This window comes from Trichosurus vulpecula, chromosome 7, assembly GCF_011100635.1.
Source record: "Trichosurus vulpecula isolate mTriVul1 chromosome 7, mTriVul1.pri, whole genome shotgun sequence".
NCBI lineage: Eukaryota > Metazoa > Chordata > Mammalia > Diprotodontia > Phalangeridae > Trichosurus > Trichosurus vulpecula.
The window spans coordinates 259,311,604-259,329,149 of record NC_050579.1 but is presented as its reverse complement, the minus strand read 5'-3'; the positions used below and the strand labels follow the sequence as shown (position 1 = coordinate 259,329,149).

Here is a 17,546-nt window from a genome sequence, read left to right as displayed (position 1 = left end):
CTCCTTGAATTCCATATGCTTTTCTGACAACTGGTCTCCTCAAAGATCCTGAGGCAGTATCTCTTATATGTTCGTTTTTTGTTAAGCTATATACTACTGCAAGTACCATTACTTCCACTATCCTATGTTAATATAATAACTTCTATTAGTATACATCAGATTACTTGGCATAAAGAAAACAATGGAGTAAAATGCTTTCCAGGAAGGATAGCCTACTCTAGAGCTTACTTCTAATTCGAGTATACTTTTTCCTTCACTGACAGAGCTTACAACTGTCCCAATTCAATTCAACAAATATTTATCAAGTGTCTACTATTTGCGAAATATTACGCCAGGCACTACAGAAACAAATAAAAAATTAATCTGGGAGTGATAACACATACAAAGATCAGTAAATACAATTTATATACAAAGTAGATACTAAGCAATTTCAGGAGGGAGAGAGCACTAACTGGGGGAGAACAGAAAAGGCCTCCTCTTCTGAAGAACCTAAGTTAAGTCTTGAAGAAAACTAGGAAATCTAAGAGGCGAGAGATGAGGAGGAATCACATTCTAATCACAGTAGAGATTTGGGAGACCTGCAAAAAGGCATGGAGAGAGACTGAATTATCACGCATAAGGAGCAGCCAGTAGCCAGTCTGACAGTAACAGCGAATATGTGAGGGGAGTAATTTGAAATAAGACTGGAAAGAGAGGTGGGAGTCAGATTGTGATGAACTTTAAATGCTGAGCAAATAATTTCCTATTTTATTCTAGAGGCAACAGGGAAGATTTTTGAATAGATGAATGAAATGGTCAGTTATGTGTTTAGGAGTATCAACCCGGCAGAAATGCTGAGGATAGTTTTGAAAGAGAAGAGAGACTAGAAGCAGGGAGCCCAATTAGAGGCCACTGCAATAGTTTAGACAAGAAGCAATGAGGGATTGGCCTTTAAAAATATAGTTCCCTATATTTCTGAGTCGACAGGACTGCCCTATGGAGATAAGAGGGACACTATCCAACCAATACCTTGTTTTATATGAAACATTGCTTGAGACAGGACTGAATTTCCATTTCTTAAAATAACTGGTTTGCATCATGTAAATATGGTTGTGTTGCATCATGTAAGCTCTTATTGAAGGCTTTCTCCACATTCATTTTTTTCCAGGTAGACATTGTTCAATATTCAACAAAGTGTGGTATTAAACTAAAAGCTTTCCCTTATTAATTACATTAATTGTGTTTCTCTTTAGTATGAATTTTCTGGTGCTTAATAAAGACTGAGCTCCGACTAAAACATTTCCCACATTCATTACACTCATAAGGTTTTTCTTTAGTATGAGTTCGCTGATGTTCAATAAGGTGAAAGATCCGATTGAAAGACTTCCCACATTCATTACATTTACAGGGTCTATCTCCAGTGTGTGTTTTCTGATGGTCATGAAAAGTTGACTTGTGCCTGAACGCTTTCCCACATTCACTGCATTTGAAAGGTTTTTCTTCAGTATGGATTCTCTGATGTTGAACAAGATGTTTTCTCAGACTAAAAGCTTTGCCACATTGATCACATATATAGGGCTTCTCTTTGGTATGAATTATCTGGTGTTTAATAAAAAGTGCACTTCGACTAAAAGCTTTCCCACATTCACTACATTCGTAGGGTTTCTCTCCAGTATGAATTCTCTGATGTTCAACAAGACGGAAACGTCGACTATATGATTTCCCACATTCATTACATTTGTAGGGTTTTTCTTTAGAGTGAATTACCTGATGTCCAGTGAGGTATGATTTCTTACAGAAAGCTTTCCCACATTCATTACATTTGTAAGGTTTTTCTGTAGTATGTATTCTTTCATGCTCAATGAGGCATGAACTATTGCTAAATGCTTTCCCACACTGACTACATTCATATGGTTTTTCTCCAGTGTGTATTTTCTGGTGACGTAAAAGGCCTGAATTCCTAGTAAAGGATTTTCCACACTGATTACATTCATAGTGCTTTTCCCCAGTGTGAGTTCTCATGTGTTCAAGAAGTTGTGAACGGTGACTAAAACTCTTCATACATTTGTCACATTCGTATGGTTTTTCTCCAGTATGAATTCTTTGATGGTCAATAAGACGTGATTTGCGCCTGAAAGCCATACCACATTCATTACAGTCAAAAGGTTTCCCTCCACTATGGATTCTTTGATGATGAAAAAGACTTGAGCTATTCTTGAAAGCTTTTCCACACTCAGTACACCTGTAGGATTTCTCTGAGTTATGACTTCTCTGATGCTCAGTAAGGTTCCAGGACCGCCTGAAAGCTTTCCCACATTCTTTACATACATATGGTCTCTCTCCAGTATGAATTCTTTTATGTTCAACAAGGTATGAATTACATATAAAACCTTTTCCACAGTCATTACACTTATATGGTTTCTCTCCAGTATGAATTTTCAAATGCTGAAAAAAGCTCAAGCTATTACTCAAAGTTTTCCCACATTCCTCACATTTATAAAGTTTTCCTCCTTTGTGAATATTATGATGTCGAAGGAGACTTGAGCTATTTATGAAAGCTTTGCCACATTCATCACATTTGTAGGGTTTTTCTCCAGTGTGTGCAATCTGATGCTGAAGAAGGCTTGAACTATTACTGAAAGCCTTTTCACATTCATTACATTTGTAGGGTTTCTCAACGGTATGAATTTTCTGATGTTCAACTAGGCCTGTGTTCTGTCGGAAGGCTCTTCCACATTTATTACATCTATAAGGTTTCTCTCCAGTATGAATATTCTGATGTTCAATAAGTGTTGATTTTCGCTTAAAGGTTTTCCCACATTCATTACAGGAAAACGGTCTCTCTCCAGTATGAATAACTTGATGTCGAATCAGGTCATAACTCCGGTTAAACCTTTTCCCACATTCATAACATTCATAGCGACCCGGTCCAGTGTGAAGGCTCTGGTGTTGAGTAAGATGTGCCACAGAAATAAAGCTTTCTCCACACTTCTGACAATCATAAGCTTCTTCTTTAGTTTGGAATACTTTAAGTCCAACTATGGCTGAGTTTTGACTGAAAGAATTCCCATATTCATTAAATAGGGGTGGTTGTTCTTCTGTGTGTAATAACTGATAATTATTATCTAAAATTTCCTGCTTCAAAGTTGCCTCTTCATTCGTTGTCCTGGTCTCACCACCTGACATAATAAACAGAAAACGCAAACGTCACCTAATTCTCGTGCTAAAGTGAAGGAAACTGAAGAATACAATTCACATGTAAGTGTACCCAAACCAGGTCATAATTTGTATGGATGGCCAAAGATGCCTTTTGAATCTTAACCTTGATCTACTTTCATATTTTACTTTGTCCATTAGTGGTCACAGAATTCATAGCTTTCACCTTCACAGCAGCCACACAGAGACAAGGCTACTTAAAGTGGCTACAAATATACCCATCATCCAAAATTTCTTCAAGATCCCCATAGAGCTTCCCACGCCACCTTCCCACTCTTGCCATGCTACTAGTGGCTCTACCAAAGACAAAATAATAGATGTATAGTTACAAGGCCTTTAGAGGTCATCTAGCCCACCCCCCTTATTTTATAGAAGAAACTGAGGTCCAGACATATTAAATGACTTTCCCAAAACTATACAGGGAATAAGTGGCAGAGTCAAGATTTAAAGACAGCTATACTCCCCTACCTCTTCTCCAGGCTAAACACCCCAAGTTTCTTCAACTCATCTCCAGTCTTCACCAACCTGGTTGGCTTCCTCTGGACAGCTTGCCAACATTCTCCCTAAAATACGGTGCCAGAACTGAATAATACAATAAATATGTCTTCCTATATAGATCTCTGAGGATAAAGGATGGTAATGGTAATCTATCTGAGTCTAAGGAACATGCTGTGTTCCAATTCAACAAAAGATAAAGGAACCTAAGCCTCTTCATGGGTAGCAGAGAATAAAAGGGAAAAGTGAGTTAGCTGAAAGACTTCTCTAGGATTTGGGGACGAAGTGACCTGCTGCTCAGAAACTCAGAAGAACAAAACTGATAGTTAAGAGCTAAGGAACCAGATGAGAGTTCCTGCTTCCTCACAGAGCCTGAGAAGGTTAGGGAGAATTTAAACTGAATTAGGGCACAAGCAAGGGGACACTAGAAAGAAAATACAAACACCTCTAGGAATAGTAGGGGAAAGGTTCCAGTCCAGGAATATTCTGAATTCATGTAGATGGGCTGCGATATTGTTAAAACTTCTTCAATGGGACAAAGCTGGACTTTATTTACTCCATATGCTTATGACTGCCAACCTGTATGCAGCTGTAATACACAAATGTCTCTGACCAGCTGGCAGTGACTAAGATTCTTCCTTCCTCTCCTTCCCTACTCAGTTCCCTGAGACTTGACCTACTTCTCCATCTACAACCCAAGCACTTTATCCCTAGTATCCTTTCACAGTTCCAACAGGGAGGGGGGAGAGGAGGGAGTGTTATGGAGGAGGAAAGGGAGAAGAGATTAATGATAGTATATCAAAAATATCATAAAAGAAACTAAGAATGTGAGGAAGAAGGTAAAATGCAAAGAAGAATTTAGAAATCACACAAAAATGAAAAGACAACATTGTGAGATATAAATAAATGAACTAGTGGGAAACTGTTCTCATAAGTGACCTGGTTGGGGGAAGGCCTAAACCTTACTATGTTCCATCCCTTATTGAGAATTTTAGAAGCCTGAGAGAGAGAGATGTGATACAGGCAACTGGCTTGGAAACCATTCAAGTAAGAAGTCAAGGTCTACTGGCAGATGCCGATCTACTAGTTCAGGATTTCTCCTTTGTATCTGATCATGAGCAATTTGTGTGCTAAGTAGGACAGGAAAGAAAACAGCCCAGCTGAGCTACGACTCACCACTTGTACTTCAACCCCCACCTCAAAAATATGAATTATCCATCCCCCAAAAACCCATGTAAACTTCCAAACATTCCAATGAGGCCAAACATAGACATATTTAGAAAAGTCAGGGAAAAAGTGAGGGGGGAATTAAAATTTACCTGACAGTTCCCTCTCTCCTCATTTCATGACTCAAAGCATTTTTTTTATCCGATAAACCACTAGCCCCAGCATTCTGGAGCAAAACAAATACAGCAAGGCACCTATGAAAAACTCTAGCACTTTGGATTCTGATGCAAGAGATCTCCACAGTACACCACTGGTCCACCTGATTCTGTAAATTCTATAAATCAATATTAAATTATGCCCAAAGGTCAAAATCTCCTCATGCCTACCAACTTTTCTCATTATGAGGCACAAACCCTCCAATAGTCAAATGACAGAAAGGCCTCTCTTGTTTATGTGTATGTGTTTATACATAAGCCATACACACATACTCATACCCACAAACCACACACAGCATTCTTAAAAGCCCTACTACGAAGCACTATAAAAGCTACTATAAAACTAAAACCTGGAAACAAAATAGGTATCCATCCACCGGGGAATGGCTTAACAAATTGTGGTATATGAATACATGGTAAACTATGCCATAAGAAATAAAAACTATCCAGAAACACAAGAAAACTTGTATGAAGTAATGAGACAAAGTGAAGAGAGCAGAACCGAGAGACACAGTGATCACAATAAACGATAACTCTCCAAAGTCGTCAAACACTGATGAATTTTAATGAACAATCTCAGTCCTAGAGAAATGAAAAAGAAATATTTCCCTGCTCCCAATAAACAAGCTGGGACCACAGCTATGGGATGCAGCATATACAGTCAGATGGGGGTCACTATGGCTTTGTTTAGGTACTTTTCTGTGATACTTTTATTACCTAGCCTTAATCACTGCTTGGGCATTGCCTCAGTCAAAATGAGATCTGCTGAAGACTTGGGCCTTAAAAAGGCTAAGGTCTCCCACTGCATCCTGGGCCATTTCTATTTGTCCTGATCCATATCTTAGCCACTGGACCCAGATGGCTCTGGAAAAGAAAGTGAGGCTGGTGACTCTGCACAGCCCTCCCTCACTTAAATCCAATCCACTAGCAGTCATGGCATCACCTCCCTGATTTGGTAAACTGTGCCAGAACTTCTCTTCGAGAACAACAACGTTCATTGTTACAAGGAAGGGTTTAATGGAAGGAGGAGGTTAAAGGGGATACAACCGTGGTAAAAATCCAAAAATAATCAATGAGGGCCCTAGAATAGAGATGCTGTATATCTCCTCCTTCAAGGCAGAAAGATAAGGAACTTGTAGGACAGAATATTGTATGCAACGTAGGACACTGTCTTTGTATTAGATATTTTTGTTTAACCATTCTTGTTGCAAGGAAGAGTTTAATGACAATGAAACAAAAAAACCCCAATCGAAACCTTTTTAAAGCAACAACAAAAGTTATTTTAATGATGTAGGAGGGTGGTAAAGAAGACTAGGGAATGAGAAGAGAGAAAAGAACATATCAGAGAGAACACAGTGCTGAAGACAATAGGTTTTTATAAATGATTAGCTGTGGGGAAGAGGAGAAGGAATTCCAGGTTTCAAACACATCCTGGGGCACTAGTTGCTCTTAGATTTACAGTAAAATATGAAAACACATGCAGAATTCATAAAGAAAAAAAAAAGAAATTTTCACAGGGTAAGGTCAATTGATTGAAACTGACTGTAGTTCTTCCAGAGTTCCAGTAGGCAAGGTCTTGAGGACAAACAAAGCTACTGAAGGGATTTCATCAGCAGAGCCAACAGCGTGAGAACCTTTCCACTTAACAGAGAGCAACCCTCTTAAGGCTTAGTATAAGTCCTACGGGATCACTTAGGCACAAAGAGTAACTTGTACAGGGTCACACAAGTAGCAAACTTCAGAGCACAGGTTTAAACCCAGTTCTCCCTGACTCGAAGCTCAGAATTCACTTCACAACACCACTGCGTTGTAGACAAAACTGACCGTTCTGTTGATGTTTTTAAGGATGTGCACGAGGATAGCTGAAGTACAGAGATATACCACATCTAAGGACCTGGTTAGACAACTGATTGACCATCCTTTGGGACTAGAATCAGAGCCATGGCAGTATCATCTATGTCTGTCTGTGCTCATACCATTCGCAGGGTTGTTGTTGTTGTCTGTCCTTTGTTCTAAGACGATCATGGCATCAGGAAGTGAACTGGATTTAAGTGAGTAAGAGCTCTGCAAAGTCACCAGCATATCAGTGGGAACTCTCATGTTATATAGCAGCTGTCTTCATGGGACCCATCCCAAAACTGGAGAAGTCAGGATCGGGGGAGGGCAGGCTGCTACCTCATCAACATTACATTTACTGCCTCCCTGAAATGATTTTAGAATACCTTCCCTTTTCATCTTTACCCCATGTGGAATTTATTATAATGGGATTTAACCTATATGTGCCCTGGGACTATATTACATATATTTTTATTTTTAAAACTTTATTGTATTTGGTTAGGTTAATATTAAAATAAGCTTGTTTCTTGGCTAGAAGAATCACTAGCTGTGAGATAAATCCCTCAATCTCTCAGAATCTCAGCACTTCAAGGTAGGCATACTAGTGAAACTCAAGGAAGGTGAGCCTGAACCATCACTGCAGGAACAGGAGCCAAACATTGCTCAAGGAACACCCAGTACTTAACCAGAGGTCCACTTAACAGAATGGGTTTGGAGGCCTGGCCCACCTCCTGTGGAAGAGCCCAACTCACTTCCCTTCTTCTCTGCTACTTGAGAGAAAACTGACACCACTCTATCATCACAGGTCCCCTGAGGGTGGGAGCCCCAGAGTCAAATAGTACAATTTCCCTGTTCTTTGGCTAGCAAACTCTCACATCCTTCTCTATTAACAGCAGTGATTCAAAGTCACCAGCTGCCTACGGAAAAAACACCCTCATTTTCTACTACCACTTTTTTTCTCTCTCATCTCCATCCTTGGCATCCTCCTGGGTAGGATCTTCATTCTGCTCTGCCCTTCCTTTCCATTTACCTCTGGAATCCCCACTTTATTGTTAAATTTCCGTTTCTTCAACCTCAATGGCCCTGACCTACACCTCAGCCAAACAGAATAACCATAACTTTGATCTCACCAACCCCCCACGAGATATCTACCCCCATGATCCAGAACACTGGAATTCCACTCTCATATCAGTCTCCTATCCTTCCATCTCATTCTGTCTTACTCTTCCTAAACCTGTTTTCACCTCATTAAAAGGAATTTAATCAAAACAGGAGAGAAAAGCATATCAAAGAGATTTAATCAGCACCCATATCACAATGGAGACACACACACCACCAACACCACTACCATGGCCTCCATTTCCTCATTTCTTATCACATTAAAAATCCACTCATGGATTCCAAAACAATTATTAAGCACCTACTATGTGCAAAGCACTGAGGTTGAAAAACAATTCAACACAATACGGATCATGGTTTCTATTTAAAGACAACATTACTTGAGGTATTATTTCCCACTCTAAAATTACTTTTTTCTGTTACGTCCCAATAACAGAAGAACCTTCCCTTGTAAACAACAGAGTTAAGCAAAATAAATCAATACATGCTTTATTGCCCATCTTTATGCAGCCACCTGTCTGGTAAGAGGCAACAGGTAAGCTTCACTGATAGCCATCTGAAGTCATGATCAGTCACTGCACTGATCAGAGATCTCAAGTCTTTCACCCTTGTTTCCCTTTATATTACTATTCCCACTCGTTTCTCAATCCCTTTCAGTCTGGTTTCTGACTGTTCCCACTTGATTGAAATTGTCTTCTCCACAATTACCCAGCAACCTCTTTTAACTGCTAAGTTTGATGGCCTTTTCTCTGTCTTCAGAAAGCTAAGTCGCATAGTCCATACAGCACTGGGCCTGACTTCAGGAAGATCTGAGATCGAATCCAGCCTTAGACACTTAACAGCTCCGTGATCCTGGGCAAGTCACTTAATCTGTCTGCCTCAGTTTTCTTCTCTCCCAGGGAGAGGAGAGAATCAAATGAGATAAAATCTGTAAAAAACATTTGGCAGAATGGCTGGCATTTAATAAATGCTTATTTCTTTCCTTTCTCCTTTTTTTCTTTAGTCCTTATCCTTAAGCATTGTGAGGTGGAGGGCAGAAGTCTCATTCAAATGGTACTAGTTTTCTCTGCAGCTTTTGACCTCTTTGATCATTCCTAAATACTCTTTCTTTCAGGGTTCTTTGTGACACTGCTCTTTTTCTAGCTCTCTTCCTATCTGTCTATGACTAGCCCTCAGTATATTCTGCTGGATGTCCATTAACTAGGTGCACCCCCCATCAAGGTTCTGTCCTGAGACTACTTCTCTCATCACAGCACCTCAGCACTCTCATCCATTCCCAAGGGTCCAGTTATCATCACTACATAGATGTTTCCTCAAAACCAAATGAGTTCCAGTCACCATCAACCAACTTGTGGACGTCTCCATCTGGATGCCTTGTGGATTTGCCCAAAGTCACAAAGCCAATATGTATCAGAGGTGACACTTGAATCCAGACCTTACTTATTACAAGGCCAGTTCTCTACTCACTACCCAGGTAGCCTCTCCTTAGCTAAAATAAATAAAATCTAAAATATTACTTTCATTATTTCTCAAAACAAACATGAGAAATAACTCCTAAGTAGTTTTATCAAATTTTTACATTAAAGGTTAATATTGCCTTAATGTCAACTACAAAGTTGTTCACGCCAAGTTAAGATGTATATTAAAGGCTATGTGATCTAGACTAAAACCTACTAGAAACAAAGCTTACTATAAAGAGACACAGACAGGAGGGGAAAACCTGACAGAATAGATTCTCCTTCTTACCATTCTGTAGCAGCAACTGGTGCTCCAGGGTCACACAATCAGACTCATCTGTCACAGGCTGGAGTTGAAATCTCTTTGACTCCCATTCTGTCTGAGTCAAAATCTCTTGTCCAGGTACCAGGGCCAAGACCTGTGGACAATTAACATTATAGCAGAATTAAGTTGAGTTTAGTAGGCAATTACAATGGAAGCTTAAAAGTAAGAAACAGTATTCAAAATATTTTACCCCCTCAGAAATTTCATAATAATCTTCTGTATTGGGACATGGTGGATTTGTCATCCTGGGGTCAAATCCCAGCTGGGCTACTCTACCTTTGTGATCCTAGGCGAGTCATTTTACCTCTGAAATGATGGGGCTGAACGAGGTGACTTGAGGTCCTGGCCAGCTCTAAATCCTACAACCCAACAGATTTTACCCTAATGTTGTATGTGTCTTCCATTTCCAGTAGATCATGAACTCCTTGAGAGCACGGATCACGTCTGAATTATCTTCTTCCTGGTTCTTTCCAGAATGCTTTATTTTTTTTTGCTGAATTGGTTTTTTGAAGGCAAGACCAAGAACCTGAAGTTTGGTCTGTTTTCCAAGGTAACAGGATGATGAAATAATATAAAAATCCCTAGACCCTCTCTAACAAGGTGCTGATTAGAGATTAATGTCTGGAATGATACTATTAGAAGAAAAAAATTAATTACCTTATCATAAAGGCTAGGAAAAAAACTTGAAATTCCCAGTCCTGCTTAGTGATTCCTGGACCAATACATAAACCGTAAGGTGCACTGACACCTTGAAATCAACTTGGGTCCATCTCACGTCTTTATCTCCGTCATCCTCCGGGCTTTGTTCAGCAAAGTGCTCTGCTATTTGTTCCTTCTTCCATTTCTACTGCCGTCATTCTAGTCCAGTGCTACATCATCTCATTCCTGGATGACTTTTTTGTAACCTATCCTGTCTACCTGCCTCCTATCCCATTTTACCACCGCTTTCACATCATTCAATACAAACTTTTAATAGCTCCCAAAATACTTATATGACGTCTCAATTCCTCAGTTTGGGGTCCTCAAAAAAAAAATCTGGCTTCCTTGTATATATGTTCCATTCGAGGCCCACAATCACCCTAATTATAGCTGTTTCTGTGACTGCGCTTATCCGTTTTACTTTTTATTCTAGACCCATCTCCTCCGAGAGGCATACACCTGTTCACAATATGTTGTTCTCCATTCTCTGAAATCCTGTTACTCAATTTGGCAAAAGACTATATAAAATACTGCGTCTGCTTGATGTGTCTTGTTTCATTAGGAGAAATTATTCATGATTATTTTGTTCCCCTCCTCCCCACCCCGCCCCAGCTCCCAGCATAGTACTCAAGGGTGGGTGTGCACTCTCTACTAATTTATTGGACTTCCTTGGAAATTAAAATTTGGTACGTGAAAGCCCAGGCATATACATATCCGACAAGTTCACCTATGACGATGACGATTTCAGCTGGAGGCGCGCATGCTCCGGGAACATCTTCCCCAGCCACCTGAGCTAGTCCCAAAAAGGGGAGCAGGTATGGAGGGGTCAAAGAACCCAAAGAAAAACATGGCTTAAACAGCAAGAGCCGCGGCGCACCGGCTAACCCAGGACCACCACACCTGATGGACTCCTTCCTTCTCGGGACCCAAGGTTTGGGGGGCTGGGGCCGCCACCTCCCTCGGATTTGCCGCCATCCAGCCCGCTCTGGCTTGGAGTTGGTGCTGTGGGGAGTCACACTGAAGTCTCCCCGATATTTTATCCTGGAGTTTCCAAGCAGCTGGAGATCTGAAGGAGATAAGGGTATTAACAGTGTCACACAGGCAGACACACATAGACACGCATGCACGTCTACACCCTCTGACCACCACCACCACGACTCCCACCTCATTCCCCACATCAGGGTGAGCACGGGGCTGTTTATGGAGGCTCAAGAACTATACCCCCGCACCTCCTAAGGGCTAAAGAACCGAACCCCCAATGGCCACGGGGCTTAACTGCACGTGCCCCACCTGGCCAGGCGAACCAGAGGCTTACACCTGTAAGCCACCGGCTACACACGGGCGGGGATGGCAGGTTAGGGGCGGCCCCGAGAATGCCGGAGGAAGGAATTAGGAATTTGAGGGTGTGGTCACGTAGGTAAAAACCATCCTTGACTTTGAGGGGCGGAGATTTCAGTTTTCACCGCGGAAAGGGACGAGCCCCGAGCCCGGTCGGGAGCCGGGTCAAAGGTGCTCCTCTATGTGGAGGTTCCTTCGCAACCTTCGCAGGTCTTTAAGTCACGTGCCCCGCCCTCTCCCAATCCGCCCCCGCAGCTCCCCGCCTGCTGCGACCGGGGAAAGCTTCCGCCCTCCGTCCTGGGGCTCCTCTCCCTCAAGCTCGGGGGACCCGGGGCCGAGACACCCAACCCCACCCCAACTCCCGCCCCCGAGGCTCGCAACCACAGCGTCCGCCCTCAGGCCAGCCCCCAGCGGCTACAGTTTTCCTCCCTACTTGGACCCCGCAAGCGGACTCAATCCGTAATTCTGGACACAAGCCACGTGCACCGAGAAAGGCACATAGGGCGGAAGTGTGTGTGTGAGTGTGTATGGGGAGGGGGGTGGGGAGTGGGGGTCTGTAGTTGTGTTCCAACGGCTGAAAGGGGCCATCTCCTAGCGGCACTTCCGGTGCCTCTCTGGGAATTTGGGAGGCCTCCGCGTATCGTTGGTTTAAGGAGCAAAAAAGCGGGAGGGAGGTTGCTCGTAGCCAAGCGGAGCCTCAAGTGAAACACGAGTCGTTCACCGACCTCGGCCGTTCCCCGGGGTCTCGGGCGGCCTTCACCTCCCTGACCTTGGCTCCAGCAGCTGTCTGTTGTAGCTGCAGAGACCTCGGACCCACGAACGACCGCCGGCTCGGCCACAAACGTTGGATCTTTTTAAAAGATTATTCACAACAAACCCCGTCCAGCTCCTTGGGATTCATGTCGCAGATTTTAAAAATCTTCTCATCAGTTTGCAAGTCCGCGTGTACATTTCACCGCACAAAAACCAGAAAGATTTAGTAATGGTAGTGGTAGTGAGGATGGTGGTGGTGGTAGTCGCAGTAAACATTTATGTATTGCTTACTATGAGCCAGAGACAGTGCGAAGGGCTTTGCAAATTTATCTGATCCTCACAACTCTAGGAACAGGTGCATTTTAAAGTTGGGAAACTGAGGCAAACAGGGGCTAAGTGACTGAATTAAGTGACTATTACAGCTATTTTAAGGAAATCAAACAATTCGCAACACTGTTCTGCTTCTGTGTCCCCATCTGAGCATCCTGCGCTTTTGTGTATTTAAAGTTTTTTTCATTGCCTCTTTTTTCCTTCTCTTCTTTTTTAACAGTGCTATCATGACTCCACCACTTCCTCCCTGCGCACCTAAAAACCCCCCCTTTTAACAAGTACAGTCAATCAAAACAGATCCACATGCTGTCGATGTATGAAAACATATGTGTCATTCTATGTCTCTAGTCCATTTCCTCTTGCCAAGAGATGGGAAGGATTTTATATATACATATACATATATACATATATATATATATATATGTATACACACACACACACACACACACAGAAATATTGGGGTATATGGGTGCTCAAGGATTACTAGCACCTCTGGCGCAAGCACTTGCCAAGCTTTTGGTGTCCACCTCATTCACACAACTCTTCCCTATGGCTCCAAAAAGCTGTAGCATGTACAGCAGCTACATCGCAGTCAACTGTCTCAGCAGAAGAGCTAAACTAGGTTGAGGGGGTCTCAAACCAGTCGGTAAGTTAAGGGTGAGTTAACCCCAAGCTAGTGAAGACTTCCCCTCAGTGGAGTGGGAGGATGAGAACAATTTATTCTAAAGGCCATGAAGGTGGCTAAGGCAGGTGCTGTGGAGCGCTTCGAGCTTGGTCAGACACGGAAGATGCCAAGGTCATCCACTGCAACCTGGGCCATCAACAATCATCTTCACTTTTGTTTTGCCCCTAGACTTCAGTGACTTCGGAAGAGAGAGTGAGACTGCCAATTCTGTGCAATTCTGCCTCCCTTAAACCCAATTGACTCATGAGTCAAGATGTCACCCTGTGATGTCATTGGTCCTCTTTGTGGTACTGTGGTATAATAGAGAGAGAACTGGCCCTACAGGCAGGAAAACCTGGGTTCAAGTTCTGCTTCTGACACATATGACCATGAGGAAGTCACTTGAACTCTCAATGCTTTAGCCAACTCTCTAAGGATATAGCTGCAGAGAAAGTGCCAACCTGTCCTGGTACGGAAAATCTGGGAGTTCTCTACATCAATGAAATCACAGGTCCATTCCCTATCCCTGTCTTGATTGGAGGGAGGTGCTTGTTTTTTTTTTGCTGATGTTTGTTTTCTTTATTGATCTACTTGGAGGTTAGTTCTAGAAATGCACTGGAGTGTGTGTGGGGAAAACTGGATTTCTCTACATTCCTTCACAATATCATCTTCCCTGAAAGTGTGTTCACAACCTCCATAAGCAGAGAGGTGTCAAAGAGAATGATCAGCTGTGCCTTGATCAGAAATAGGGAAACGGGGGTTCAGGAAGAGAGGACCTGAAGCTAATTCTCTAAACATCCCTTCACTTCCTCACAGTCCAAGCGATAAGGTAGGAAGGTAGGAAGAGGGTAGTCCCAAGCAGGTCCCTAGAGCTTCTCACAGGGTCAGTGTGGTGACTATGTAGGGGGAGACAGGATTAAGAGAAAATATTCATGGTATATAGGCATGAGACTTCTATGAGGTCTACGAACCTTTCTCATCATTTATTTCTGATCCATATTTTGTATCATCCTCACCCTTCGACTGAAGTCACTGAGTATCAGTGTATATGTTCATTTAATTTGGAGGGTCTTATCAAGTCCTTTGTACAATTTCTCTGCCCTTTCATCTTCTGCAATAGGTATTGGTTCATAAGCTACAAAATTATAGTGACCTCAGGCACTGCAACATGAAACAATCAAATAGTCCCTGAAATCATGTTTCTTGTTGCCTTTGGACACAAAATAAAAGCAAACCAGTCAACTCCTTTGTCTGTCTGTCCAGGATAACTTGTGAGTCATCCTTCTATTTAAGCTGCGATTTTATTCTGGCTTCTGGTCTTGTTTTATAGTAATTCTGTTTCTCGTGCTATATGTTCAATACAGTCATTGGACAAGGATGTCATATTTAGGCTATGGACAACTAAGTTATCATTTCTCTAAACCACTGGTGTGATTCTTAGCGTGGCTTGTTTACTTCCCACCCCCATTCCGCCACCATCGGAAGTAGAAGAGAATTGCAGAACACTGAAAGCCATTTTGAATTTTCCCTTTTTGCTGTGGGTATTCCCTTATGAATGTCCTCCCCTCCAAAGAAGCACACATCATTGAACACAATACTCTGGATATGGTCTGACCAGGGTAGTTGATGACCTGGCAATCCTCTAGTGCAAAGATGACAAATACATCAGTACCAAAATTTGCAAAATCCATCCCCCCTCACACACAGATTAAAATGTAATTGGAAAATGTTTACAAAATAAATAAAAATAGATCACACCACAGATACCATTAATTTGTGGTTTTCTACAGATATTCATGAGGGCTTGTGCCAGGGGGGTGGTAATGTCAGAGGAGAAAGGGGGCAAATACAAGACATGGTTCTCAGCTGTCTTTACCTCACCTCACAATTCCACTTATAGAGGGGACACCAAGAAGCTTCTAAGGAGGTGGCTATAAGATTCGAGGGCTCACCTTTCTGAAGGAAAAGTACCCAGTCTCCTCACTCTTAGTCTAGTTACTTTTATTGTTTGGTCATGTATGACTCTTTGTGACCCCATTTGGTGTTTTCCTGGCAAAGATACTGAAGTGATTTGCCATTTCTTTTTCCAAGTTATTTTGCTGATGTGGAAACTGAGACAAATAGGGTTTCATGACTTGCCAAGGGTCACACAGCTACTAAAGTGTTTGAGGCCAGATTTGAACTCAGGAAGATGAGTCCTTCTGACTCCAGGCCCAGAACTCTATCCACCGTGCCATCTAGCTGCCCCTTGACCTAGTTAGAGCTACAGAATTCCACTCACCACCACTATGTACAGTTTGACTCATATATAGAGAGCATATCACACAGAATTTTAATCAGACTGAGATAAACGCACACACCTTTTCACTGACCTTTACTGCATCCATCATAACACTATTAATTAGCAGGGTATGTGGGTATTCAGGGAAGGCTAATACCTCTGCTGTGAGTTTGCCAAGCACTTTTCAGGCCTGCTTTCCTCCTTTGGTGTCCAACCAGTAGCCCAACTCTGACCTGTGGCTCTAAGAAGCTGTAGCATGCACAATGGCCACACCCTGGGAAAGCATTTTGGCAGACAGGGTAAACCAGGTTGAGGATAACCAAGGGGTCTCAATTCATCGGTGAATCAGGGGGGAAGCATGTGAAGACTTTCTCTAGCACAATGGGCAGATGAGAGTAATTTGTTCCAACAGCCAGTAAGGTGGGGGCAGCAGGCGCCATGGAGCACTTAGGGCTTGGTCAGACGTAGAAGATGCCAAGGTCATCCGCAGCATCCTGAGCCACCGACGATCATCTTGACTTTTGTCCTGCCACTGGACTTTGATGACTCTGGAAGAGAGAGTGAGGCAGGCAACTTCTTATAGCGCTGCCTCACTTAAATCCAATTTATGCTTGAGTCAAAAGACACCCACATCATTTTACCATTTTTGCCTGCCTCAAAGCCCTGTGGTGATGGGCAAGTAATGAAGGAGCAGGTGGGATTTGTCTGAGAGCTATAGTCACAGTCATGCAAACAGGCAACTCAAGCCAAGGGTGGTTTTCTCATTGGACTGAAGCAACTGTAGGATTTGACAGTCCCCTGGGTGTCTGAACAGCCTTCTTTAAGAACTGCACTGCACACCTCCGGGAGTGAGCAAGGGGCTAGAAAAGATGCTTTACCCAGCCTAACCCTGGCCTGCTTACTGCAGAAGGCAGGAACTTTGCCTGTGGTTGAAACACAAAAAAATGTACAAAAACTTTTGCAAATATGATTCCAAAACTCAAGACTAGTATATGGAATGTATGCCTGTTTTTGGATAACACGAAATCCAGTAGTCCTGAAAGACAAACACTCCTGTTGCCCATGAACTCAGCAGGCATTACATCCCAAAGCAGCCCTGAGTGAAACAAGGCTGGCAAATGAAGGCTGGCTTACTGAAATCAGAGCTGGAGACACGTTTTTCTGGAGGGGCTGCAGTGATGGGAAGCACCATGAAGCTGGTGTAGGTTTTGCGTTCAAAAGTAATCTAGTCAACAAGTCTAGAGCATGCCTCTCCAAAGGAGTCAAGGACAGGCTCGTGTCAAAGAGAAATGTTATGATGACCTGGAGACCCTCATCAATGTGCTGAAAGGGGACAAGCTTGTAATTCTGGGTTACTTTAACCTCAGAGTAGGCACAGATAGGGCTGGGAGTCCCTGGGAGGAATGGAGTGGGAAACAGCAACAGGAACAGTCACTGACTACTGAAGATGAGCACAGCTCTTCACCAACACTGTTTTCCATTTACCTAAATGGAATAAAACCTCATGGATGCAACCTCACGACATCCATGAAGTTTTATTGCATTTAGGTAAATGGAAAACAGTATTACTGTATATGACAAGAACCCTAATGCCAAGGGTCCTGTCTTTTCCCCTTACTTTATGACATTTAAAGGGATCAAACTAGATTATGCCCTGCTGACTATAATAGAG

General features: G+C 42.5%; 1 protein-coding gene across 1 annotated transcript in view; it reads right to left on the bottom strand.

Annotated features, from left to right (window-relative positions):
* Positions 1 to 800: 800 nt before the first annotated feature.
* LOC118857932 overlaps positions 801 to 17,546 on the bottom strand; it is a 77,735-nt gene continuing 60,989 nt past the window's right edge. Inside the window, exon 9 of the mRNA XM_036768395.1 lies at positions 801 to 2,900. Coding sequence (XP_036624290.1) covers positions 1,213 to 2,900 — 1,688 coding nt within the window. The 3' untranslated portion in view covers positions 801 to 1,212. The remainder of the gene's footprint in view (positions 2,901 to 17,546) is intronic.